This window comes from Coregonus clupeaformis, chromosome 12, assembly GCF_020615455.1.
Source record: "Coregonus clupeaformis isolate EN_2021a chromosome 12, ASM2061545v1, whole genome shotgun sequence".
Lineage (NCBI taxonomy): Eukaryota > Metazoa > Chordata > Actinopteri > Salmoniformes > Salmonidae > Coregonus > Coregonus clupeaformis.
The window spans coordinates 51,584,149-51,609,447 of NC_059203.1; the positions used below are offsets into that span (position 1 = coordinate 51,584,149).

The 25,299-nt window shown below is 44.1% G+C and overlaps 2 protein-coding genes across 4 annotated transcripts in view; both read left to right on the forward strand.

The window, feature by feature from the left end:
- Nucleotides 1–15,991, forward strand: part of LOC121578384 (sodium-coupled neutral amino acid transporter 3) — an 86,403-nt gene extending 70,412 nt beyond the window's left edge. For all 3 annotated transcript variants that reach the window (XM_041892739.2, XM_041892741.2, XM_041892740.2), the window contains 8 exons: nucleotides 8,688–8,746; nucleotides 9,467–9,649; nucleotides 9,944–10,023; nucleotides 10,480–10,580; nucleotides 12,077–12,201; nucleotides 12,575–12,719; nucleotides 12,809–12,912; nucleotides 13,114–15,991. In XM_041892739.2, the coding sequence (XP_041748673.1) occupies nucleotides 8,688–8,746; nucleotides 9,467–9,649; nucleotides 9,944–10,023; nucleotides 10,480–10,580; nucleotides 12,077–12,201; nucleotides 12,575–12,719; nucleotides 12,809–12,912; nucleotides 13,114–13,218 (902 nt within the window). In that variant the 3' untranslated portion in view covers nucleotides 13,219–15,991. The remainder of the gene's footprint in view (nucleotides 1–8,687; nucleotides 8,747–9,466; nucleotides 9,650–9,943; nucleotides 10,024–10,479; nucleotides 10,581–12,076; nucleotides 12,202–12,574; nucleotides 12,720–12,808; nucleotides 12,913–13,113) is intronic.
- A 1,389-nt stretch (nucleotides 15,992–17,380) lies between these two features.
- The window catches only part of LOC121578386 (guanine nucleotide-binding protein G(i) subunit alpha-2), a 201,988-nt gene continuing 194,069 nt past the window's right edge, over nucleotides 17,381–25,299 (forward strand). The window contains exon 1 of the mRNA XM_041892743.2: nucleotides 17,381–18,261. Within this exon, the coding sequence (XP_041748677.1) occupies nucleotides 18,144–18,261 (118 nt within the window). The 5' untranslated portion in view covers nucleotides 17,381–18,143. The remainder of the gene's footprint in view (nucleotides 18,262–25,299) is intronic.

Consider the following 25,299-nt stretch of genomic DNA (forward strand, 5'->3'; position numbering starts at 1 on the left):
TTGACTATGGTGACACCATTTACCAGAATGCAGCAGCTACTACTCTTAAACCATTGGATGCAGTGTACCATAGCGCACTTCACTTTATCACAGGTGACAGTTTTAATACTCATCAATGCATCCTGTATCAGAAGGTCGGCTAGACCTCACTAAAGTCCCGTAGATCACTTCATTACTCCCTTCTTGTTTACAAAGCTCTGCTCCACACGTTTCCAAACCCGTTCGCAGGGCTGGTTAACTCTTGAGGTCCTGCTTGTCTCCACAAAGTTAGGTTAATCCGCCTTTAGTTTTAATGCCCCCACAGTTATGGAATACCTTACAAAACAAATTACACCTGGATTCCGTGGTGCCGATAGGGCAGTTTAAAACTCTGTTGTTAAATTAGTTCACTGAAGTGTGCAATTGTTTAAAATTATTATTATAACTTGTAATAACATGATGTAATGTATTTATTGCTGTCTTGTATATATATATTGTGATGTCACGAGAGGCTACACAGCTTTCAGCGGGATTGCTCAAGTAGTGCAAGGAGACCAGGTTCAATCAAAACAAGGATTTTATTAAAGGTCTTGGGAAACTAACGAAAGTATAACACAATTCTGTTCTCTTGTGGCTCTTTAAGGGTTAACAGTTCAGGGATGTCTCTTCCACATCCAAAATCATACCTCTCACTCGCTCAAATAACTTTTCCCCAGTCTTACTGTATTCCACGTTGCAGCTAGTGGCCAACCCAGCAAAACGTCCTTCCAAATGTCCCACACGTATTTCCACCGGTGCATATATCCAAAGGTGAGTATTTCCCCAAAGGTAAGTATCTCCAAATCCTTATATTCCTCCTGGAAGTGGACGTGCAGCACTCTTGTCCTCCAGAGAGCCCAGGTTGGAGACTGTGTCTCTTCCCTTCCCAAACCTTCAGCTCATCAGCTCCTCATTTGTTTCAGCTGCGTGGGAAGATTGGCCATAGAGGGGTGGAGTTCCCGACCATACCAGCAGATGGAGCCATAGCTGTCTGGGTTTGCAGCCACCTCAGGGGGATGTAACGTCCCTCCAGGACACAGCCTCTCGTGACATCACACATCCCCCCTCCTCGGGACCGACGTCCTCGTCGGGGTAAAGGCAGCGAAGAAGGCATCACGCCGGGAGAGGGCGTCCGCATTGCCGTGGTGCTTGCCAGCCCTGTGGACAACAGAAAAGTTAAACGGTTGCAAGCTCAAAAACCATCTGGTTACTCTACTGTTTGATTCCTTGTTCTTGGCCATCCACTGCAGAGGGGCGTGATCAGATACCACCATGAAACGTCGGCCCAGGAGATAGAACCGAAGGGACTCCAGGGCCCAGACTACAGCCAGACATTCTTTCTCCACCGTTGAATAGTTCTTCTCTCTTGGAAGTAACTTTCTGCTTAGGTAGAGAATGGGATGTTCTTCACCGTCATGTGCCTGGGTGAGGACAGCACCCAGACCCACCTCCGAAGCATCCGCTTGGACAATGAATTCCTTCTTGAAGTCTGGTGCCACCAGGATCGGACTGGAGCAGAGTGCTCGCTTCAGGTTGAGGAAAGCCGCCTCCGCCGCGGGGTTCCACTTCACCATTCGTGAGTGGCGTTTGGTCGTCAGCTCCGTCAACGGTGCAGCTATGGTAGCAAAATCTGCAATAAAGCGTCTATAGTAGCCAGCGAGGCCCAAAAATGACCTTACTTGCTTCTTGGTGATGGGCTGCGGCCAGTCCTGTATGGCCCGCAGTTTGGCTTCCTGTGGTTTGACCAACCCCCGCCCAATGGTGTACCCCAGGTAGTTTGTCTCACTGAAGGCCAGCTTGCACTTCTTCGGGTTTGCCGTGAGCCCTGCTTCCCTGAGCGAATCCAGCACCGCTTGTACCCGGGGTATGTGGCTGGCCCAATCCGGACTTTGTATAACCACATCATCCAAATAAGCCGCTGCGTGCACTCTTGTGGGGGCGCAAGGACTCGATCCATCAGGCGTTGGAACGTGGCAGGTGCCCCGTGGAGACCAAACGGAAGTCGGGTATACTGGTAGAGCCCCTCCCGGGGTGGCAAAGGCTGTCTTCTCCTTAGACGCCGGGGTCAGGGGCACCTGCCAGTAGCCTTTTGTGAGATCAAGAGTGGTTAGGAAACGAGCATGCCCCAAGGAGTCTATTAAATCATCGACACGAGGCATTGGGTATGCATCAAATTCAGACACTTCATTCAACTTTCGATAGTCATTACAAAATCGTACTGAACCGTCTGGCTTGGGAACTAGTACGATGGGACTTGCCCAGGCACTGTGGGACTCTTCGATTACTCCCAACTCCCGCATCTTCCTTACCTCCTTCTGTATAACCACTTTACGAGCCTCTGGCACGCGGTACGGGCGCTGGTTTACCGTTCGGCCAGGCATGGTGCGGATCTCATGTTGGACCACCTCTGTGTGACCGGGAAGGGAGGAGAAGACATCCTGGTTCTGCTCCACGAGTTCCAGGGCCATCTGTCGTTGATGTGGGGACAGATTTGGACCCAGCTGAACCTCTTCTCGCGCCGGTTCCTTGGTCTCTGTGGGGGGTAGACAGCTGAACAGCGCCTCTCTGGCGTGCCACTTCTTTAAAAGGTTAACATGATAAATCTGCTCAGTTTTTCTTTTATCTGGTTGCCTCACCTTGTAGTTTACTTCTCCCATGCGTTCAATGACCTCATATGGTCCTTGCCAGGTTGCCAGGAATTTACACTCAACGGTTGGCACCAGGACCAGCACTCTGTCCCCCGGCTTAAACTCCTGGGTTGAGCAGATCTGTTGTAGGAGGCTTGCTGTTGCCGCTGACTGGCCTCCAGGTGTTCCCGCATCATGGGATAGATGGCCTTCATTCTCTCCCTCATAGCCCCGACATGGTCGATCAGTGTCCGCTGTTGGCATGGCTGCTCCTCCCAGGCCTCCTTGGCGATGTCGAGCAGTCCTCTGGGTCTGTAGGAAAGCAAGAGCTCAAAGGGTGAAAAACCAGTAGAAGACTGAGGTACCTCTCTCACCGCAAATAATATGTAGGGTAACAGCTGATCCCAGTTGCGCCCATCTTCCCCTACCGCTTTCCGCAGCATGGATTTTAGTGTTTTGTTAAAACGTTCGACTAGGCCATCTGTCTGGGGGTGGTAGACCGAGGTTCTCAGCTGTTTGATTTTCAGTAAAGCACAGAGTTCTTTCATCACCCTGGACATGAATGGAGTCCCTTGGTCCGTCAATATCTCTTTTGGGATTCCCAGACTAGTTGAGAGACGGAACAGCTCCTTGGCGATTTGTCTGGATGTAGCCTTCCTCAGCGGAATGGCCTCCGGGTACCGGGATGCATAGTCCAGAATGACCAGAATGTATTGATGTCCCCTGGAACTTTTCGGTAAGGGCCCGACTATGTCTAATCCAATCCTCTCAAAAGGAGTTTCGATAATGGGCAAGGGAATGAGCGGGTTTCTATATGTGGGCTTTGGCGCAACCTGCTGACACTCAGGGCAACTACGGCAGTAGTTCTCTATCTCTTTGTGTACTCCTGGCCAAAAGAAACGTTGCATGATTCTTTCCTTAGTCTTCTCTACCCCCAAGTGGGCCCCCTAGCGGGTGTGTGTGTGCTAGGTTGAGTACTGTGGCCCGATAGGGCTGTGGCACGAGGAGCTGTTCATGCACTTCATCATTTTTCTTGACTATCTGATATACTAACCCCCGGTTTACTGCGAAATGGGGGTAAGTAGGGTTTGTCTTATCACCTACCACTACACCTTCTAATACCTGCACATTTCTTAAGGCATTTGCAAGAGTAGGATCTTGTAATTGAGCCGTACCATACTGGCCTGTGAGAGGGGGAAGCTCTTGGGTGCCTGGGGACGTCTTCTTCACTGGAGAACGGAGCACTTTCCTGGGCTGCGTTCTCTTCTCCCGTATCCGGACCAGTCTCGGTGTCGGTCTGGGCACCTGCCATCCCTATCAGAGCCCGGGCGGGAGTGAGTAACTCGGAGGATTGCACCGGAGCCTTCCCAGGATGAGTCTTGCCTCTCCGTTTCCGAGGTACTCGGGTTATCCTCTCCTGAGACTCTCTCCAGAGTGGGTAAAAGGCTGGGCAGTCTCGTCCAATTAGGACAGGGACGGGGAGGGAATCAACCACCCCCGCCGTCGTGTGTATGGTACCCCGTGTGCTGGTCATTGTAAGTTCAGTAATGGGGTATTCTCTGGTGTCCCCATGGACACAGGAAACTGGGAGGACTTTCCCCGGGGTCAGACACGTTGGGCCCACCAAATCCTTACGCACCAGGGTGGCCCGGCTACCAGAATCCAGTAAGGCCTCCACATCATGGTGATTCACAGTTACCGGGCAGGTGGGGGTCGATCTGGGCCGCCATCTACGACTCCCCAAGAGCGAGGCAACACGGTGTGTGGGTGCTGAGCTGGAGGACTCCGCAGTGGGCATAGGTTCATCGGCTGGTTTCCCACACTGCCAGGAGATATGTCCCATCTCCCCACACCGGTAACACTGTCGAGTTTCCCCCTCCTGGTGTACTCTTCTTGGACCCGCCTGGTTTCTGGCTCCCCCTGGAGCCGGGATAAGTCCTGACGTGGCTGGGTTCGAGACCTTGGGGTCCTTTGGACGGGTTCTTCCCATTTGTGGTGGGGCCGCACTCCTGGGGTCTTTTCGGGAAGCATTCAGCATCTCCGCTGTGGCCTGGTACTTTTCCACAGCTTCCACGGTCAGATCAGCCGTGGTCAAGGCCTGTTGACTGATGAACCGTTTTGCCTCATAAGGCAGGGGGCGCGTAGGTAACGATCCACCACAACGGCCTCCACCACCGCCGCTGCTGTATTCCTCTGCGGATCCAGCCATTTCCTTGCGATTCGGACAAGTTCATGCATCTGCGCCCGAGGAGGTTGGTCTGGTTGGAAGGTCCAGCTGTGAAAGCGCTGGGCCATACCAAACTTTGTGAGTCCATATCTGCTGAGGATCTCAGACTTCAGGGCATCATAGTCAGTAACCTGGTCAGGGCCCAGGTCCCGGACAGCATTCAGTGATTCCCCGGTTAGAAAGGGGGCTAACAGACCAACCCACTGTTGCTTGGGCCAGGCTTCCCTAGTGGCCGTGGCCTCAAATGCATGCAGGTATGCCTCAATGTCATCGGTAGCTCCCATCTTAGATATAAAGTCACTTGCCTTTATTGGGCGGGTATTTTGGACCACCCTCTGTCTCTGCAACTGCAATTCCTCTGCCTTCAGAAGGTTGGCTTTCTTTTGCTCCTCCAAGAGAGCCACGTTTGCTTGCATCTGGGCTTGCTGGCCAGCAACAAGGGCTTTCAATATGTCCTCCATTTCAGTCGGCGGGGAGCCTACGGCCAACTTGGAAAACTGGGTGATCAAACCTTCGGTATCCTCCTCTGACATGCACTATTAACGCTTGAGCGTGCCCGTATTCTCCACCATCTGTGATGTCACGAGAGGCTACACAGCTTTCAGCGGGATTGCTCAAGTAGTGCAAGGAGACCAGGTTCAATCAAAACAAGGATTTTATTAAAGGTCTTGGGAAACTAACGAAAGTATAACACAATTCTGTTCTCTTGTGGCTCTTTAAGGGTTAACAGTTCAGGGATGTCTCTTCCACATCCAAAATCATACCTCTCACTCGCTCAAATAACTTTTCCCCAGTCTTACTGTATTCCACGTTGCAGCTAGTGGCCAACCCAGCAAAACGTCCTTCCAAATGTCCCACACGTATTTCCACCGGTGCATATATCCAAAGGTGAGTATTTCCCCAAAGGTAAGTATCTCCAAATCCTTATATTCCTCCTGGAAGTGGACGTGCAGCACTCTTGTCCTCCAGAGAGCCCAGGTTGGAGACTGTGTCTCTTCCCTTCCCAAACCTTCAGCTCATCAGCTCCTCATTTGTTTCAGCTGCGTGGGAAGATTGGCCATAGAGGGGTGGAGTTCCCGACCATACCAGCAGATGGAGCCATAGCTGTCTGGGTTTGCAGCCACCTCAGGGGGATGTAACGTCCCTCCAGGACACAGCCTCTCGTGACATCACAATATTTTTATTTTTATTTTTTTTGTTGCTGTATTCATGGTTTTCTGTTCTCAGGGCAGCATTGTAAATGATACACTGGTCTCAATTGGGTTCCCCTGAATACTGAAACGTTTTTTTATTTTTTACTAATTAACGGTAACATGTGGTTAGATGTGAGAGCTACACTCCAGTAAATCGAGGTGAAGTGATGAAGTGGAGAAGCACAGAAGGGTGTAATTGTGTGACTCAGTTGGTAGAGCATGGCGCTCGCAATGCCAGGGATCGTTGTGTCCATTCCCGCTAGGACCACCCATGCAGATGTAAGTCGCTTTGGATAAAAGCATCTGCTAAATGGCATATGTATGTATGTATGTACAGTGCATTCGGAAAATATTCAGACCCCTTCACTTTTTCCACATTTTGTTATGTTACAGCCTTATTCTAAAATTGATTAAATAAATAAAACATCTCATCAATCTACACACAATACCCTAAAATGACAAAGTGAAAACAGGTTTTTAGAAATGTTTGCAAATGTATTAAAAATAAATGTACATAAGTATTCAGACCCTTTGCTATGAGACTCGAATTTGAGCTCAGGTGCATCCTGTTTCCATTGATCATCCTTGAGATGTTTCTACAACTTGATTGGAGTCCACCTGTGGTAAATTAAATTGATTGGACATGATTTGAAAAGGCACACACCTGTCTATATAAGGTCCCACAGTTGACAGTGCATGTCAGAGCAAAAACCAAGCCATGAGGTCGAAAGAATTGTCCGTAGAGCTCCGAGACAGGATTGTGTCGAGGCACATCTCTGGGGAAGGGTACCAAAACATTCATGCAGCATTGAAGGTCCCCAAGAACACAGTGGCCACCATTTACATTTAAGTCATTTAGCAGATGCTCTTATCCAGAGCGACTTACAGTTAGTGAATACATATTTTATTTTTTATTTTTTTTATACTGGCCCCCCGTGGGAATCAAACCCACAACCCTGGTGTTGCAAACGCCATGCTCTATCAACTGAGCTACATCCCTGCCGGCCATTCCCTCCCCTACCCTGGACGACGCTGGGCCAATTGTGCGCCGCCCATGAGTCTCCCGGTCGCGGCCGGCTGCGACAGAGCCTGGATTCGAACCAGGATCTCTAGTGGCACAGTTGGCACTGCGATGCAGTGCCTTAGACCACTGCGCCACTCAGGAGTACACCATCATTCTTAAATGGAAGAAGTTTGGAACCACCAAGACTCTTCCTCGAGCTGGCCGCCTGGCCAAACTGAGCAATCGGGGAGAAGGGCCTTGGTCAGGGAGGTGATCAAGAACCTGATGGTCACTCTGACAGAGCTCCAGAGTTCCTATGTGGAGGTGGGAGAACATTCCAGAAGGACAACCCATCTCTGTAGCACTCCAACAATAAGGCCTTTATGGTAGAGTGGCCAGACGGAAGCCACTCCTCAGTAAAAGGCACATGACAGCTCGCTTGGAGCACCTAAAGGACTCTCAGACCATGAGAAACAAGATTCTCTGGTCTGATGAAACCAATATTGAACTCTTTGGCTTGAATGCCAAGCATCACATCTGGAGGAAACCTGGCACAAGTCTCTAAATGTCCTTGAGTGGCCCAGCCAGAACCCGGACTTGAACCCGATCGAACATCTCTGGAGAGACCTGAAAATAGCTGTGCAGCGACGCTCCCCATCTAACCCGACAGAGCTTGAGAGCATCTGCAGAGAAGAAAGGGAGAAACTCCCCAAATACAGGTGTGTCAAGCTTGTAGCAACATACCCAAGAAGACTTGAGGCTGTAATCGCTGCCAAAGGTGCTTCAACAAAGTACTGAATAAAGGGTCTGAATACTTATGTAAATGTGTTATTTCAGTTATTTATTTATTTGTGTAATTAGCAAACATTTCTAAGAACCTGTTTTTGCTTTGTCATTATGGGTTATTGTGTTTAGCTTGATGAGGGAAAAAAAACATTTAAAAACATTTTAGATTAAGGCTGTAACATAACAAAATGTGGAAAAAGTCAAGGGGTCTGGACTTTCCGAATGCACAGTATGTATGTTTGTCATTCAATTATAATAAGGTGAGGTGGAAGAATAGAGAGGAGTGTAATAAGGCTCCCATTGACATGCGTGTCACCTGCTGAGGGCACATGTGGAGGTCCTGACAACATTGACAACACTCCTGGGTCATGTGACACAGCAGCCAATCAGACCCTCACACCGCTCCCTCTCTCCTGCCCAGGTATTGGTGCTGCCGTGGAAATGTCAGGGGCCCAATTAGCCTCTTATGTAGTAGACAAGCAAAAGACAACACTAACACAGATGAAACCCTGCATCCACACACACTGCATGCACTGGCAATCATGGTGGCTCCACGCACCTGTAGCACACTGATTTAATTTCAAGAAATCAAGCGCAGCAATCACCTCCTTTCACTCTACACTGGCACTCATGTCCATGTTAAAGACATGTAATTGGAGGGGACCTTTCTCCAATTCTAGTGGAATCACCCAACTCCTTCATATAACACTATAGAAAACCTCCCTGTAAATTACAACTCCAGCAATCAGTAGATGTGGGTTGAATGGAAATGAACTCACAATTCTATTCCATTGTTTCTAACATAAGATTTGTCATTGTTTTGTGCTCTACAGGCTACCTGGGCTACACTAGTGGTTTCTCCCTTAGCTGCATGGTATTCTTCCTCAGTGCGGTATGTTTACTTCTCCATCCTCTCTCTCCATTCGTTAAGTTAATCTTAGTACGTTTCAAGTTTTAATGCCACATGCACAAATACAGTGAAATGCCTTTCTTGCAAACTCTAAATCCAACAATGCAATAATCAATAACAATGTATTACTAGAAGAAGAAAAAAACACGAGAAATAAGAATAGGAAATATGAAATACACAATAAAGTAAGTAAGCATACTATATACAGGAAATATTTAAAAAGTCAGTTCAGTGGATAAAGGATTATGTGATTTGTCACTCATAACTTGGCAGATCTCCTTATCCCTGTATCTATTTTCATAGGTATTTCATATATGGGAATGGTTTGAGTTGATGGCAGTAATCAAAGCAGCTAAACACATGAAAGGGAAAGAGCTCAACCAAATTCCTTAGACTGACTCACTCTAATCTACTGTGAAATGGCTTTTCTGGGCTCCGTGATACTCCCTCTCCTTCCCTCCTCATCCCTCCTTCATCTCTCCATCCATCCTTCTTCCCCCCTTCCCCATCATCTCTCCCCCCTCATCTTTCTCCTCCCAGTCCCTCTGTTTCTTCATATAAAAAATCACCAAAAAAAAACACATGACACTGATCTCTGAGACCTGTTGCTGCATAGCTTGACGTGTATCCTACCTCTCTCTCTTTCTCCCTCTCTCTCATCATCCTCCTCTCTCTCCTTCCTCTTCCCCACTCTCCCTACAGGTGATCTATAAGAAGTTTCAGATCCCCTGTCCCTTCGAGGAGTTCTCAGCAGCCAATCACACAGTGTCTCACCTCGACATTCACCTAAACATCACTGACAACCATGCTACCAATGATAATGGTCTGGTACACGAGATGGATGACTCCCACTGCGGTGCACGCATGTTCACCATGAACTCTCAGGTACAGTACAGCACACCAGACTTGAGGCCCAATGTTTCACCATTACCCTCGTTCACTTTGTCTGTGTCCCAAATAGCACCCTATTCCCTATGTAGTAAAGTACTTTTGACCATAGCTGGTCAAAAGTAGTGCACTACATAGGGAATAGGGTACTATTTGAAACGCAGTCTTTGCTCACCTATGTACTGCAAAGGTGCAGGCCATGTAAGTCTAGTAGATTAGTAAATGAGCAGTCCCTCTGAGGTTGGTCTGTGGTCTATGGTAACACTAGGCGTTTGTGTGCTTCCTTTACAGACAGCGTATACCATCCCCATCCTGGCCTTTGCCTTTGTGTGTCATCCTGAGGTTCTGCCTATCTACACTGAGCTCCGCAAGTGAGTGTGCCTGCCCTACCCTACCCTGCTCCGTCTGTTTCCACACAGTGCCTGCCTAGTGTCAGCACAAAACCTCTGTTCATAGGTTCCTGCATGTATCACAGGAGGCTGCTGAGGGGAGGACAGCTCATAATAATGTCTGGAATGGAGCAAATGGAATGGCATGAAAAACACATGGATACCATGTTTTTTGATGTCCTTGATACCATTCTACAAATTCCGCTCCAGCCATTACCACGAGCCCGTCCTCCCCAATTAAGGTGCCACCAACCTCCTGTGACATGTATATAGGATATGTGGCCCATGTGGGATTCAAACCCACAACACCTGGTGTTGCGAGCACAATGCAAACAATGCTCTTACCCCAAACCAACTGAGCCATTGGATTGGAACCACACAATTTTCTTGTCAGTGTTGGCTGTGACGTTAACCAGTATATGTGTGTGTGTTATTCAGCCCTACTCAGCGGAGGATGCAGCACGTCTCCAACCTCTCGATCCTTGTGATGTACACCATGTACTTCCTGGCGGCTCTCTTCGGCTACCTGACCTTTTACGGTGAGCACCTCCGCTTCACCACTTTAACCCCTGCCCTTTCCTCTGGCTGAAATAAACCGTACTCCTGATTATGTGTGCTATAGCCTCGGAGGCCAGGCTTCTCACGTTACGTTTCGAAAGCCTGTGGAGGTTCTCCTCAGAAAGTAGTCTCACGTGGGTTGAATTCTAGATGGAAACCTATCAAGTATTTTGCATGGGTGGAGTTCCAAAGAGTCATTGTGTTTCTAATATTCTTTCTGACTTACAACAAGCTAGCATGCATAAGATACAAAACGAATGCCGCATAGGCCACGAGACTAGGTGTGCAGTAATGTATAATCAGGGTTGGGTAGGTTACTTTCTAAATGTAATCCATTACAGTTACTAGTTACCTGTCCAAAATTGTAATCAGTAATGTAACTTTTGGATTACCCAAACTCAGTAACGTAATCTGATTACATTCAGTTACTTTTAGATTACTTTCCCCTTAAGAGGCATTAGAAGAAGACAAAAATGTATGTTACCAATTGAACAACATCTATTGCAGGATAAATCAATGTTAAAGTTTACATAGCTGGCAATATATGGATGTTACATTTTACTTTATGGGTTGGTTATGTAGGCTTCTCCTAACACATCACTTTCTACTACATATAATAATACAATTAAAGTATATCTTTACATTAATATATATAATTTATAAGTCCAAAAATTGATGTAGCAACTACAGATTGCACCTTTAAGTCCATCAAAAGTGTGCGAGTTTGACCATGTGTCCATTAGGCCTATGGATTAAATCAGCATGAATTAGATTGAGCAATAAAAAAGCCACTTTTATTCCATAGGCTAGGATCTGCACTATGCAGCTGTTGCAAGAGCGCATTTTTCACTGGCTGTCCACTGGTTTCAAGAACAATGATTGATAGGCAGCTTAAACTTCTTGAATTCAACCATTATTGGGTTCAAATACACATTTAGAAACAGCCTTTATGAATATAAAAGTAATCCTCGAAGTAGTCATCTAGTTTTTTTTTAAGCATCTGTAATCTGATTACAATATTTTTGCTGGTAATGTAACGGATTACAGTTACTGTTTCTTTGTAATCCCTTACATGCAACAGATTACATGTAATCCGTTACTCCCCACCCAACCCTGTGTAGAATTTAACATAAAGATAATATCCATATGGGACACTCCCCTGTGCCCTCATGAACATATTTAATGTTATTGAATAGTTGCAATGTCAGTTACAATAATAAATAATTATTACCCAAACACTTGTTTGCAGCGAGTTTCCTCACTCTATTGGAAATAGGAGCATAACTCCCCCTTGTGGTCATTATGTAATAATGCACACTACACTACTATTATGTTATACCTTGTGACATGTTGGATTATGTGTTTCAATGAGGAACAGCAGTCATCAATGTCTCAGTCAACATAAGTAAGGCTTAGTTTGGGGTTTTAGTGTATAATACTGTACCTCTTGACGTTCCCACTGATGTTACCTTTACAGGTAAGACTGAGTCAGAGCTGCTGCACACATACAGCAGGATTGACCCCTATGACACGCTGATCCTGTGCGTGCGATTGGCTGTCCTCACCGCTGTCACACTGACCGTCCCCATCGTGCTCTTCCCAGTAAGTTACCCCCCTCCACTATACACTCTTCCCTCCTCTAAAAGACAGAGAACTGATATTGTATACTGGCCGTTGGGGTGGGATTGGCGTGGGGTCTGGGGGGTCCATGGGTGGTTTTTGACCAATCATTTGGATTCCTCATGTCTTCATCTGAAATGACGGCTGTCATGGCTTGCTGAATTGAGATGCTCATTTGAAGTGGAATGACCCGGTTGTTTCTGACAGTAACTCACTGATTCCTTTACTTGACTGCCTTTTTCCCTCTCTCTCTCTCTCCCCCTCCCTCCCTCCTTCTCTCTCTGCCCCTCTCCATCTCTCTCTCTCACTCTCTCTCTGCCCCTCTCCATCTCTCTCTCTCTCTCTATCCTCTCAGGTGCGCAGGGCTCTGGATCAGATGTTCTTTGCCAGTAAGTCATTTAACTGGGTTCGTCACGTGGCCATCGCCGTCGCCCTGCTCTCCTTCATCAACATGTTGGTCATCTTCGCCCCCAACATCCTGGGAATCTTCGGCATTATCGGTTAGTTGCACAGATTAAACCTAGAACTGTAAACTGTAGCTCCTGATCTTCATCCCTCCTCCTCTTCCTCCATCCTCTTCCTCCTCCAGGTGCCACGTCTGCCCCCTGTCTCATCTTTATCTTCCCTGCTGTCTTCTACATCCGCATCGTGCCTAAGGAGCAGGAGCCCATGCACTCCACCCCCAAGATACTGGTGAGCAGATATCTCATTCTCTCCCCTGTCTCACCCTAGCCATATGCTATATCACCATATCATGATGGCATCTTTCTAAGCCTCTCCATGATAATTGTAATATGATCTATATAATGAGTATTGTGTCCTTATGGTTACTGTATGATTATGGTTACCCCATTAAAAAACATTCTAATGATGGTGTTTCCTCTGCCCTCTCAGGCCGCTTGTTTCGCTGGTCTGGGGGTCGCCTTCATGACCATGAGTTTGAGCTTCATCATCATTGATTGGACAACGGGGAGCAGCAACTCTGGCGGTGGCCACTAGAGGCCGCCCTCTGCACTGTGCAGGCTGGGGTCGGCAAGGGGTTGGCAGGGGCTTTAAGGGGATGCCTAGGAGTGTGTGTTTTAGAACTGTTTCATGTAATTGATGCACTAGCCCCTCTGTGGTAGAGCAAGTGTTAGCGGTTAAGAGTCAGAGATGATTGGGGGTTAGGGAGGGGGAGACAGAATCAACGTGCTGGGCAAAACCCTGCTGAGCATTTCAGTCTTCTTGAGGCTAAAGACTCCGACTAAACAGTCTGTACTACTGTAACGCAATAGAGAACTTATTTGAACAAAAGGTTTCATAATCACTGTATGTAGCCCTGCACAGAGGAGTGCTTTTATATGAATCATCAGCACTAGACATGGTATTTTTTAAATTATGATCATTTGTATTATTTATGAGTGGGATAGTGCATCTAAGTCAATCTATAATGGAAAATCCAGACGAAAGAAACTCATGATGGCTTCCCTTCCTTTCCCCCTCCCTTCATCCATCCTCCCATCCTTATTTATCTCTTTCCATCCGCCTGTTTCTTTCCCTCTGATGCCTTTATTCATGTCAACTGCAGCTAGTACTGTACAGAAGAAGCACAGATGGAGATATGGTTGACTCTATATGTAAAAGAAGGAAAGGAAAGCACATGACTATACATTATATGTCATACGGTATCTTTGTATGAGATAATCTGACATTTTGCCAATAGAAGAAATAGCTACATCTAAAGGTTAGGTGAGTGCTGTAAAACAAAGAGTCTGTGGCTGTCTTGGTATCCTGTCTATCACTTTGTGCCAGTAGCACTCAACTTAACCATCAAAGTGTAATAGGCTTTTCCAAATATTATATTGGCGCGAGCACACAAAGATACAGTATATTTTCCCATGTTATCTCACAGGAGTGCAGTTAGCCTGTGCTGTTTTATGTGCCAAAGCTAAGGGTGGATGTGATTTGTGGTTATTGGGCTTGGTGCAAGCTGATGTCCCATGATGCATTATGGTGTTGAACTCTTCCTGTATCCCTGGTACATACAGTACACTCAGATAATGGAAGAGTGGCGCTCAACCAACCACACACATAGCCTTTTCGTTGAAACAGTAATGTATATTTATTTAACTAGCTATAGCCATGTTTTTTAATTTCACAAGGTGAGCTAATGGACCTCAGAACAAAGTATTTAACTATATGATCAGGTATCTTGATAGACTTTATAGATGGTATGCACAGTCTATATTGTATGATTTTGCATATTGGAGGGTTTAGGTGACAGTTGAAAGTCTAGGAGGTGAGCTTGAGGGCACTGAGCTGATTAAGAAAAAAACATAGAGCCTTTTACATTCATGTTAGTTAGATGATCAACTGACATCCTAGATACAGTATTGACTGATTTTATGATCAATTGTGTTTTAATTTAAGATAAACAACTTGCCTTTTTACACTAATAGCACATATTTGACTCATACTTATATTTCTATAATTACTTTGTAAACCCTTGTTTAAATTCAGTACAGTTCAAGTGTACCCTTTCTGTTACTAAGACGGTTAAGCTTACTGTTTTTGGAATGACAAAATATGGAGGAAATGTGTTTTAGTTATGTGTTGGTTGTGACATACGGTCCGTCCATTGAACTGCTCTTTATTGTATTTTAATATCTCTTTTCCACTTGTTTTGTGATTGATCTTGTGGTTGCATTTTTAGTCAAGGAAAGCAGATGTGTCACCTGTTCAGTCTATCTGGTGATTGGTTGATTAATTCATTAATTTAGTATAACTATTGTGATATTCAATCCATAATACGTTGATGTTTGGGCTCTATTTCCAAAACGTGGCTATATGGGTGTATCTCGTAATGTATCTGGTCTCTAGCAGTGAGGTCTTGTGATCAAGTACAGTTTGACAATTAAGTGAATTGTGATTGTTAGATTTGAATGTGATTCGATAGCCCAATGCCCCTTCTTTAGGCTTCTCAATTTTATAATGCAACATTCAATAATTTGTTTCTAAACAACACTGTGACATCGTATCTAACTTAAATCCTGTTATAACTGAACCAGTGACTGGACTTAACCTGTTCAAAATGATTCAACCAATGTAAAGGTTATAATCACAAAGTGGTGTTTGTGGTGGTTACTTTGCTAATCTATTATTTTTTTATTTATAATCAAGAGAATGTTGTTGAGCTGTTTCCTTTACTCATCAACAGCTAAAAGGTTATTGCATGTATCTGCCTCAACCCCATATTTATCCTGGTCTTGCTGACGCAGTGGTTGTGGTAAAAAGGAATGTCTGGTCAAGACCAGTCAAGGAGGCAACACCTTACCATAGACCGGGGATAGACAACTCAACAATGTCTGTGGTATATCTCCTAAATCATTAGGCCTCTTCTGTCTGGGATTGTGTATATATATCTAGCTACTACCTACTGTTTCTCTCTGACAGGCCTTGTTCTTCATCTTTAGAGCTTTGCTACCACTATTATAAGGTCAGAGGCAACATTCTCATAATTTGCCTCTTTTTCTTGTACCGAAACCAAACTATGTCAGCCAGTTAACCTGTTGGTATAGCTCTTGTTTTACCTTTGCAATTTATTTCTAAGGAAATGAAAGGACTATGAGTGAATAACAAGTTATATATGAATTTTGGGCTTATAAGGTGGCTTATATAAGTAATGTATATAAATGTAAACCCTTTATATTCTTGATGCATATCTAGCTTGTATGGTGTAAATAGCTGGGACAGTTTTAGTCAGACAATTAAAAAACAAATGTAGAGGTTTTTACACCTGTGTCGCTTCTGTCTACTATAGCTACTCTCAAAGTGTTCCTGCTCTATGATCCATGGACCTGTACAGGTTAGGCAAGGACAGGGGCATAATAATCTAGTGGAAGTTCAGCATTGCCTTGACCAGCATGGCAGACCAGAGGAACATACACTACTGCACACCTGAACTCTGCCTAGATCATTACTGATCATCCTTGCTTAACCTGGACAGGTAATATCAACCCAAATATTTATGGGACAACTAGGGGACATTTTCTGGGCCGCTTCCAGTTAGGTTAGATTTTCCCTTCATGTCAAGAGAAATATTACTCATTTCCAACACTCGAGGGCACTACAAACCATTCCATAATGTAGTCTTGTGCACTGGGTTATGAGAATGTGCCTTCTCGGATGCTTCAGGAGAAAAAGTACAGAAAATAACACGCACCCTTTTCATATGAAAAATGTCAGTCGCTCTGGATAAGAGCGTCTGCTAATTGACTAAAATGTCAATGTAATGTTCCAATGTATTGTGCCATGTTCAGTGTAAATCGAATACATTTTCAATCCTGCCACTATTCTCAGATGTATGGGCAAATGAAGCTCCTTGAGAGGTCATAAGCTGTATTCAGCTCAGGTAACCCTCCTCACACCATCCAAACATTTCAGACACTGTAGTCATTCATATGAAACACAAATCTTCTTTAATCAGTATTAAAACAACATAATTTTTTTGAGAGGACTAACTGTTCCCTGTAGGCCTACATGAAACAGACTAAAATCAGCTTGAGGGTCCCTTCAACAGACCATTGCTTAGTTGTTGGCAGTATGAAAGGGTGTTTTCTTGTTATTTGTATTCTAAAGTAGTTCATGATTACATAAAATATGTGTTCATGAATAGGCTTTTGAATATGAAATCATATGTGAATAGTTTGGATACCAAAGAAACTAAGAAGAATACATCCATCTGTTTTATGTGTCGTTTATGTGTTATTACCCAAAATCAATCAATGTACCCAATACAATTGTAGGACACTTTATGTAAAGTGAGATAGATCCATGTCTATTTTTAGTGCAGTCCATACCTAGTGCACATGTTTTATTGTCATCACATCACATGTTCATTTACATATATGGACACATTTCTTAGTTGTTATCTGGGGGAAAAAACATGGATTCCTAGATAATTACACATATTAAACAGTAATTTAGTTAATAAATGAGTTAATAGACCAAAAAGAAAGTCAGTTCTAAACCTCTCTGCCAACAACAGCTAATTTTCAGTTTTCCCTTTACCACTCCGACCACACCCAGACAGTCCTTGCTAAATTCTTGCTTGATAAGTTGCCCTTCTAAAAAGCTATTTTGGTTTAAATTTTGACAATTTTAATTGAAAACAATCACAGTAAGGTACCCAGAAATGATTTGATATTGAGATAAAACGGCTGCATTGGACCTTTACATACAGTAGTCCTATTGCATTTCTGCAGAAAACTTCACAACGGGTGGTGAGACAATAAGAATTGTGAAAGATCTACGACGTCACATATCAACTGTGAGCAGAAAGGGTGCCAACAAATCCCGGTAGAAAGCAGGCGGCAGGTTGGCAGCTGAAGTGCACCAGCAGTTTCTCCAGATTTCAACTGGATAGCTATGTTTACTTGATTGCGCGGTTGATTCTGAGAGCGCAGTCGCTCGCCCATGTGATTGGATTCCACCTTACCTTCACTTGGTCGGAAGAAACGAAGGAACGAGGAATAATATTGACTAGATCGTTGCGGCTGTCAGATTTGATCATATTGATTATAAACGGCCAACACTACATAAACAATTCGCTTAGCCAGTCGAGATTTGACTGCAACTTTCTGCGGCATTCTTTGACCTCCAAGAAGATTGCTCTTCGGCCCACAGGACATATTGATGGAACATTAGTTTACATCACTCAGAATAACGCAACCGAGGACTGACATTTTTCTGGACATTTTATGCGTGCCATAAAACTAGACATCCTCTAGTTAGTATTGCAAAATTCGCACGCGCGCGTCTCGTGAACCGGCGGGGAAGTATTTTGGTTAACCGTTTCTCTTGTGTGGGCATATCAAACAGACGTCAAGACGAAGTCGTTCAAGAATCCTTGCGCCGGCCGTCAGTGCGCGCGTGCTTTTGGAAACATGGGTTGTACATTAAGTGCAGAAGATAAAGCTGCGGCGGAGAGATCAAAGATGATTGATAAAAATCTCCGCGAGGATGGAGAGAAGGCAGCAAGGGAGGTAAAACTGCTCTTACTAGGTAAGGGATGCCGTTTATTCTTAATCCTTTGCTTGTCCGGATGGACGGATAGCCAGGGTACGTTCCTTGTTGAGCTCTGTTTCGAGGCAGAGTGCTTCAAACTCTTTATTAGAATTTCCTGCAGTTTTGATCATACGCGGTAGCCTAATGGGCTGAATTGTCATACACCAAACAAGCATCGCAAATCCATCACCACTTGGTCTCTTGCCACGGGTAGGGTGTTCATCAGCAGCGCGCAATTTTTTTTTTTTTTTTACGTAAACTGCTGTGTGGTCGATTGTCTTCTGATGCTGAGCTTTCTCTGCCAACGTCGTAGAAATAACATAATTAGTGTAGCAGGGAACCATAATAAATTATCTGAGTGCAACAGAGCTGCTTTCAATCAAGCAGATATTTAATTCAAGTCCATTCATTCATCAATGTGGTTCTGAATTCTACCTTGCATCAGCTTTGGTAAAAATGGATGAGTCATCAAGTCGGTCAATATTTTGTTCAGAACAGGTAGCGACCAGTGGCGGCTGGTGAAAAATATTCTCGGTGGGGCTGTGCCATACTTTTTTTTTTCCTGTAACCATCGCGATATATTTTAACACAAACTGCAGGACAGCAGTGCTCAGTGAAACATTCAGTACGGTAATTATTTAATGCCAATATTAAAAAGTTGAGGCATTCTTACACAAAAACATATTACACAAACCCAAGCCTTTCATTTGCATTTAAAGTGAACTTTTTACCATTGGTAGTAAACAGGCAACGCAACAGGCATGCTGTCAGAACAGAGTGGAAAGTGGACAATAACATGAAATTATTATAAAGTTTATAGGAAATCCTACACTGTATAAAAGGATGTATAATATAGAAATGGATATCAAGTGGATGAACTCAAACCTTTGACTGGAAGAATAGCATACAGTATTTTATGATTCATACTAAATGTGACTAATTGTTAATGTGCTCCAGAACTGCAACAATTAATTGATACAAAACAACATATATACAGTAATATTAGCAAAGACACTATTAAGACTTTCTAGAGTACCATATATAACTGGATTTTTTATGCTAAGGTCAACTATATACAAAGAAACATGCGGCCAGAGCTGCTCTGTGTGTGTGTGTCTGTCATCTTATTTGTACAGGAATTTTGCCCGTCTGTCCTTCTGAGTGGCAAACCTCTCAATGACCCTTTGATTAAAGTCAGGAATGTCCCTGACAAGTTTCTTCTCCATGGAGAGCATGGCCAGAGCGTTCAGGCGATCCTGTGTCATGCTGTTTCTCAGGAAGGTCTTGATCCTTTTCAGTGTAGAGAAGCACCTTTCTGACTCAGCAGTTGTCATGGGTGTGGTGATGAGGATCTTGAGGAGGCTGGCAGTCTCTGTGAAAGTGCTCTGAAGGTTGTTCTCCATGAAGAACTGGTACAGGGGCACTGCACCACTACAGCCTTGAACTCACTGTTCTCATAGATGAGGGACAGTTCGGTTTTGAGCTTGGCCTTGTTCAACATGGGGTACGCCTCCACGGTTGTTTCAAGCGCTGTATCGGGAACTTCACACTGTGTTGTGGGAACAACTCTCCGTGCAATAGTGTTGCGCTGATGAGGTGCTGGGTGAAGGAGAACCTTTCTTTGGCATGACTCAGGATGGTATCACATACCTGTAAAAGATACATCATCAGCTTTAATTTGCAATTAAGCTATTTTGATGCAAGTGATCCTGACTGACACATGCCTATGTCCAACTCAAGTATATGATTACCAAGGTGCTGATTGTTCAGGGTTTTGGCTACATACTACCAGGCCTGAAAAAAGTTCTATGGGGAAACACTGACAATTACATCACAACTTACCTCTATAGCCAACCTCTGTTGTTCTCCTGGTCCCAGCATCCTCCGTCGCTTGATGGGCTGTTGCTGCTCGTCAGATGCGCTGTCCCCACACAAAGAGGGAATTGAGGCCCTGGGTCCAAAAATAAAGTTTAATTTGATAACTTGCAATCAGACTTCTTAGCTCACTGTAATTCCCCCTCAACACACAACCAGTGACTTATATATATATATATATATATATATATATATATATATAGACAGACAGACAGACAGACAGACAGACAGACAGACAGACAGATAGTGTGTATATACACACAAACTATGTCTAGTAACTGCTTTTAACCTGCTGATGTACATAATTAACTGATGTTATTACGTTTTAAAGCCTTTTTCTATTACATTTGTGAGAGGGATGCAACATAATTTTGTTCTGCTGTGCACTTAGCAATAAAGTTAATCTTCAATAACAACTAGGCCTCTTCTAGAAATTGACCTGGTGGACACCTGAATAATTATTACAAACTGTGTAGTACTTTCCTGCATTATTATCAACGTCTGATTGTGTCTTTTTGGACAAACACTTGTTCTCGTGGTCGAGTAACAACAACTGCGCTCCTTGAGTGACGGGGTGGTACTTGGTGAGAGAGGGAGAGAGACGACCCAAATTGCGGAGTAAACTAGAAAAACGGACGTTACACATGGCGGAGTGGCATTACCACATTTAACAAACCAAACATTGAAATACCGTTATAGAAGGTAAAGTAAAAACCCAAACTGGTCTGTGCATCAATACCGGTATATAGTAATATATAGGCAACATACCGTAAATCTGTATCAATTATGTATCAGTTTTACATGTGACCCATATCAAATTTGCGCATTCACACTGAAGGAGCACACAAATGCAATGCTCATTTGGCGTGATTGTCGTGGTAACACAGGTGAAAAAAAATCCTGAATGGTATCCTAATGGCAGCCATTTTGGTTAGGGAGAAATACAAACAACTCTACTGCCATACATTCCAATTAGACTGAAGGCATACAGTTGTGTCCAAATATATTGGCACCCTTGGGCTTTTCTTAAATAATTCCCTATTTCTTCTAAAATCAGTTGAAATTTGAGAGGAAAAAATGGGTCTCCACACCTTTAATTATATTTCTGTAAACTTAAGTTTACAATTGTAATTTAGAAAATATAGACAAATGTCATGGACTAAATTATTGGCACCCTGGAGCTAGTACTTGGTTGCACAGCTTTTGGCCAAGATAGCTGCCAACATATGCTTATTGTAGACATCAATGAGCTTGCTGCACCTTTTCTGCTGGCAATTTGGCCCATTCTTCAGCAGCAAACTGCTGTAATTCTTCAATGTTTGAGGGTTGCACTCCACCAACTTCTTTTTTTCAGATCTTGCCAAAACTAATGTGGTCCCGTGTAGCTCAGTTGGTAGAGCATGGCGCTTGCAACGCCAGGGTTGTGGGTTCGTTTCCACGGGGGCCAGTATGAAAAATGTATGCACTCTTAACTGTAAGTCGCTCTGGATAAGAGCGTCTGCTAAATGACTAAAATGTAATGTAAATGTCTTCTCTTTCCTTTTAAAATACTAAAACAAATATAATTGTGACGGCTCTATGATAATCACTCACTTTGATGACCAGACACATTTAGGCTTTTAAACTGTTGTAAGTGAACTATTCATCTTTCTAACAGCATCTTTATCAGCCAATAGTAAATATAGTTATTTACCTGATTGTTAGCATGCTTTCTGTGAACCTCTGGACAAGTGCTTTAATGAAGACAGGGTCGATGTTCCTCTTCTGCAGCTGGCTGAAAAGCATGTCCACATTTGGCATGATCTTGTGGAACAGTGCCAGGAAAAAACAGAAAGCCTCGTCTTCGAGCATCCTCACAAAGCCCCCCGCCTCTCTGACAGTCGGGGCATCAAAGTTCCCAGAGTCTCTGATGGTCTGGAAACACGTTAGGAGGTCATCCCTGTACTCGTACACAGTGTTTACAGCGCGACTGTGGAAGTTCCACCGTGTTGTAGAGGCTCTGGGGAGTCTCCTCGTGCCCACGCAAGGCCAACTCAAAAGCCCCACAGAACTTCACACAATCGATAATTTTGGATAGAATGTGCCTGTTTTTATCCACCTCCTCATTGTGTTTCCTCACCGCAATCCTGTGGCCGTCATCCAGCTGCGTAGCAATGTTCACCCCTTCCTAATACAGCTAGCTTTACAGAGTTGTCCATGTGTGCCCTGGTGTTCTCATGTTTCTTTACCTTCTCTGACAGGTGCTTCATATCCCTCACTCCGGTACCTGTCCATGCTGAATCTGACCCCGTCGTTTTAAAAGCAAGCACGGAAAGCAAAATAAAGCATTAGCATCAGTGCACCCAGCTAGCTAAGCTCTTCCTGGTGTACCAGCTACGGGAGAAGCCGCGCATATACTGCTTCCCTTTCTCGCTAGCCTGCTGTCTGATTGAGAGGTCAGGTTGATCTGGGCCCAGCTCTTTCACCCGAACTTTCTCTGACAAAGTTCTCCTCTCAAACGGATCTTGGAGGAGAGATTTCACCGAGTTAGGGTTGGGTCTTGGAGGAGTAACGTTTGCGTTCGCCATTGTCGTCTAGTAAAAATGGCGCCACTGGAGCCCGGTCCTTATTTTATCAGGGCGACCTTGGGGCGATAAAATTATCGCCCTCCTTGGATTCGAATTAAAATCGCTGATTAGCTACATTTTATGTCATACATTCATATCTTAAATTAGCAATTGGCTTAACTGCTACGTAGACCCGCCTCCTCGGGGCACTTTCTGTATCGCCCAGAGCTGACGAGGCGTTTGACAGGCAGAGGAAAGGTTGCGAATATGATTTTCATCATATCTTACACATATTACTGTGTGCATTCCATATTTCAAACACACAAATATTGACATACTGATGTTTTTATTATTATTATTATTATTTTTATTTTTTTATTTTTAAAAAAATAATTTTATTTAAGGGGCGGCGCCTAGCGCCCTCTATCGGCCAGCCGCCACTGGTAGCGACATTCCTATTATTACACAGTCTTATTACACAGTCCGTGTTGAACAGGCATACTAATGTATGCTGGAGAGTGATTTTGACAGATTTGTCAGGAATTGGACAGATTGACAGCAGAGTAGTTTCTAGGATTTGAAGACATTGGGGGCTTAACCCAAAGCCAGTAGGGGGCTCCAGGGGCATCCTCCCCCGGCAAAATAAAAAGGAATTTCAACAGCTAAATGCATGAATTTGGTGCACTTTGAGATTAACATTGAGAGATTAGAACATTGAGAGATTAGATATTTTTCAGGTAACTTGCACCTTCCCACCTGACACAGCAGACACTGCCAGTACTAAATTACAGTAGCTATTGTGGGTCTCTATATTCTGGAACACTCTCTACTGTGGAACACATTCAGTATATCTAAAGTGTATTGCCAAAAACCTTCATACCACTCAACAATTTAAAACAGACTCTGACCTGTCCAATGAGCCAAACTGATGAACCCTTTCACACGTACCAACAAACGGGTGTGATCATTCTACAGTGGTCCCTGCAGCGTACGATCAAACCAGTTTGATTAGAATGCTTATTTAGAACGTCCAGTTTTGATTGATGCAACAGTCAGCATTTGAGCTAGCCACATTGTTTTTTACACAGAAACATTTCGCACAAACACAGTCCTTACAAAGTTATGTCCTGAATGTGAGCAGTTTATTTTTGGATGCAATGTTCAGACATTCATAGAAGTAGCGACACATACACAATCATCCAAATCGGAAAATGTAGGCTACATTAGTTCTAGCACTACCTGAGGAAAGATTGACGTAACACAAGAGGTCATATTTAGAGAAATCTCAGCTGACAGAAACCACAATATGAATTAGCTAATAGCAATTACTATTTATAGTTCATCACATCACGGGTGAGCTCACCATTGACCTAAATAATTGAGTAAAACACTTTCTAGTAATCGAAAGTAATCAGACGATGGGTAGTTTGCGCACGCCGCCATGTTTGGTTTTTTCGCTTCAACCAAATATATTTTTTATTTAATTATTTTATTTCACCTTTATTTAACCAGGTAAGCCAGTTGAGAACAAGTTCTCATTTACAACTGCGACCTGGCCAAGATAAAGCAAAGCAGTGCGATAAAAACAACAACACAGAGTTACATATGGGGTAAAACAAAACATAAAGTCAAAAATACAACAGAAAATATATATACAGTGTGTACAAACGTAGCAAGTTATGGAGGTAAGGCAATAAATAGGCTATAGTGCAAAATAATTACAATTAGTATTAACACTGGAATGATAGATGTGCAAGAGATGATGTGCAAATAGAGATACTGGGGTGCAAATGAGCAAAATAAATAACAATATGGGGATGAGGTAGTTGGGTGGGCTAATTTCAGATGGGCTGTGTACAGGTGCAGTGATCGGTAAGGTGCTCTGAGAACTGATGCTTAAAGTTAGTGAGGGAGAAAAGAGTCTCCAGCTTCAGAGATTTTTGCAATTCGTTCCAGTCATTGGCAGCAGAGAACTGAAAGGAATGGCGGCCAAAGGAGGTGTTGGCTTTGGGGATGACCAGTGAGATATACCTGCTGGAGCGCATACTATGGGTGGGTGTTGCTATGTTGACCAATGAGCTAAGATAAGGCAGGGATTTGCCTAGCAGTGATTTATAGATGGCCTGGAGCCAGTGGGTTTGGCGACAAATATGTAGTGAGGACCAGCCAACAAGAGCGTACAGGTCACAGTGGTGGGTAGTATATGGGGCTTTGGTGACAAAACGGATGGCACTGTGATAGACTACATCCAATTTGCTGAGTAGAGTGTTGGAGGCTATTTTGTAAATGACATCGCCGAAGTCAAGGATCGGTAGGATGGTCAGTTTTACGAGGGCATGTTTGGTAGAATGAGTGAAGGAGGCTTTGTTGCGAAATAGGAAACCGATTCTAGATTTAACTTTGGATTGGAGATTCTTAATGTGAGTCTGGAAGGAGAGTTTACAGTCTAACCAGACACCTAGGTATTTGTAGTTGTCCACATACTCTAGTTCAGACCCGTCGAGAGTAGTGATTCTAGTCGGGTGGGCGGGTGCCAGCAGCGTTCGATTGAAGAGCGTGCATTTAGTTTTACTAGTGTTAAAGAGCAGTTGGAGGCAACTGAAGGAGTGTTGTA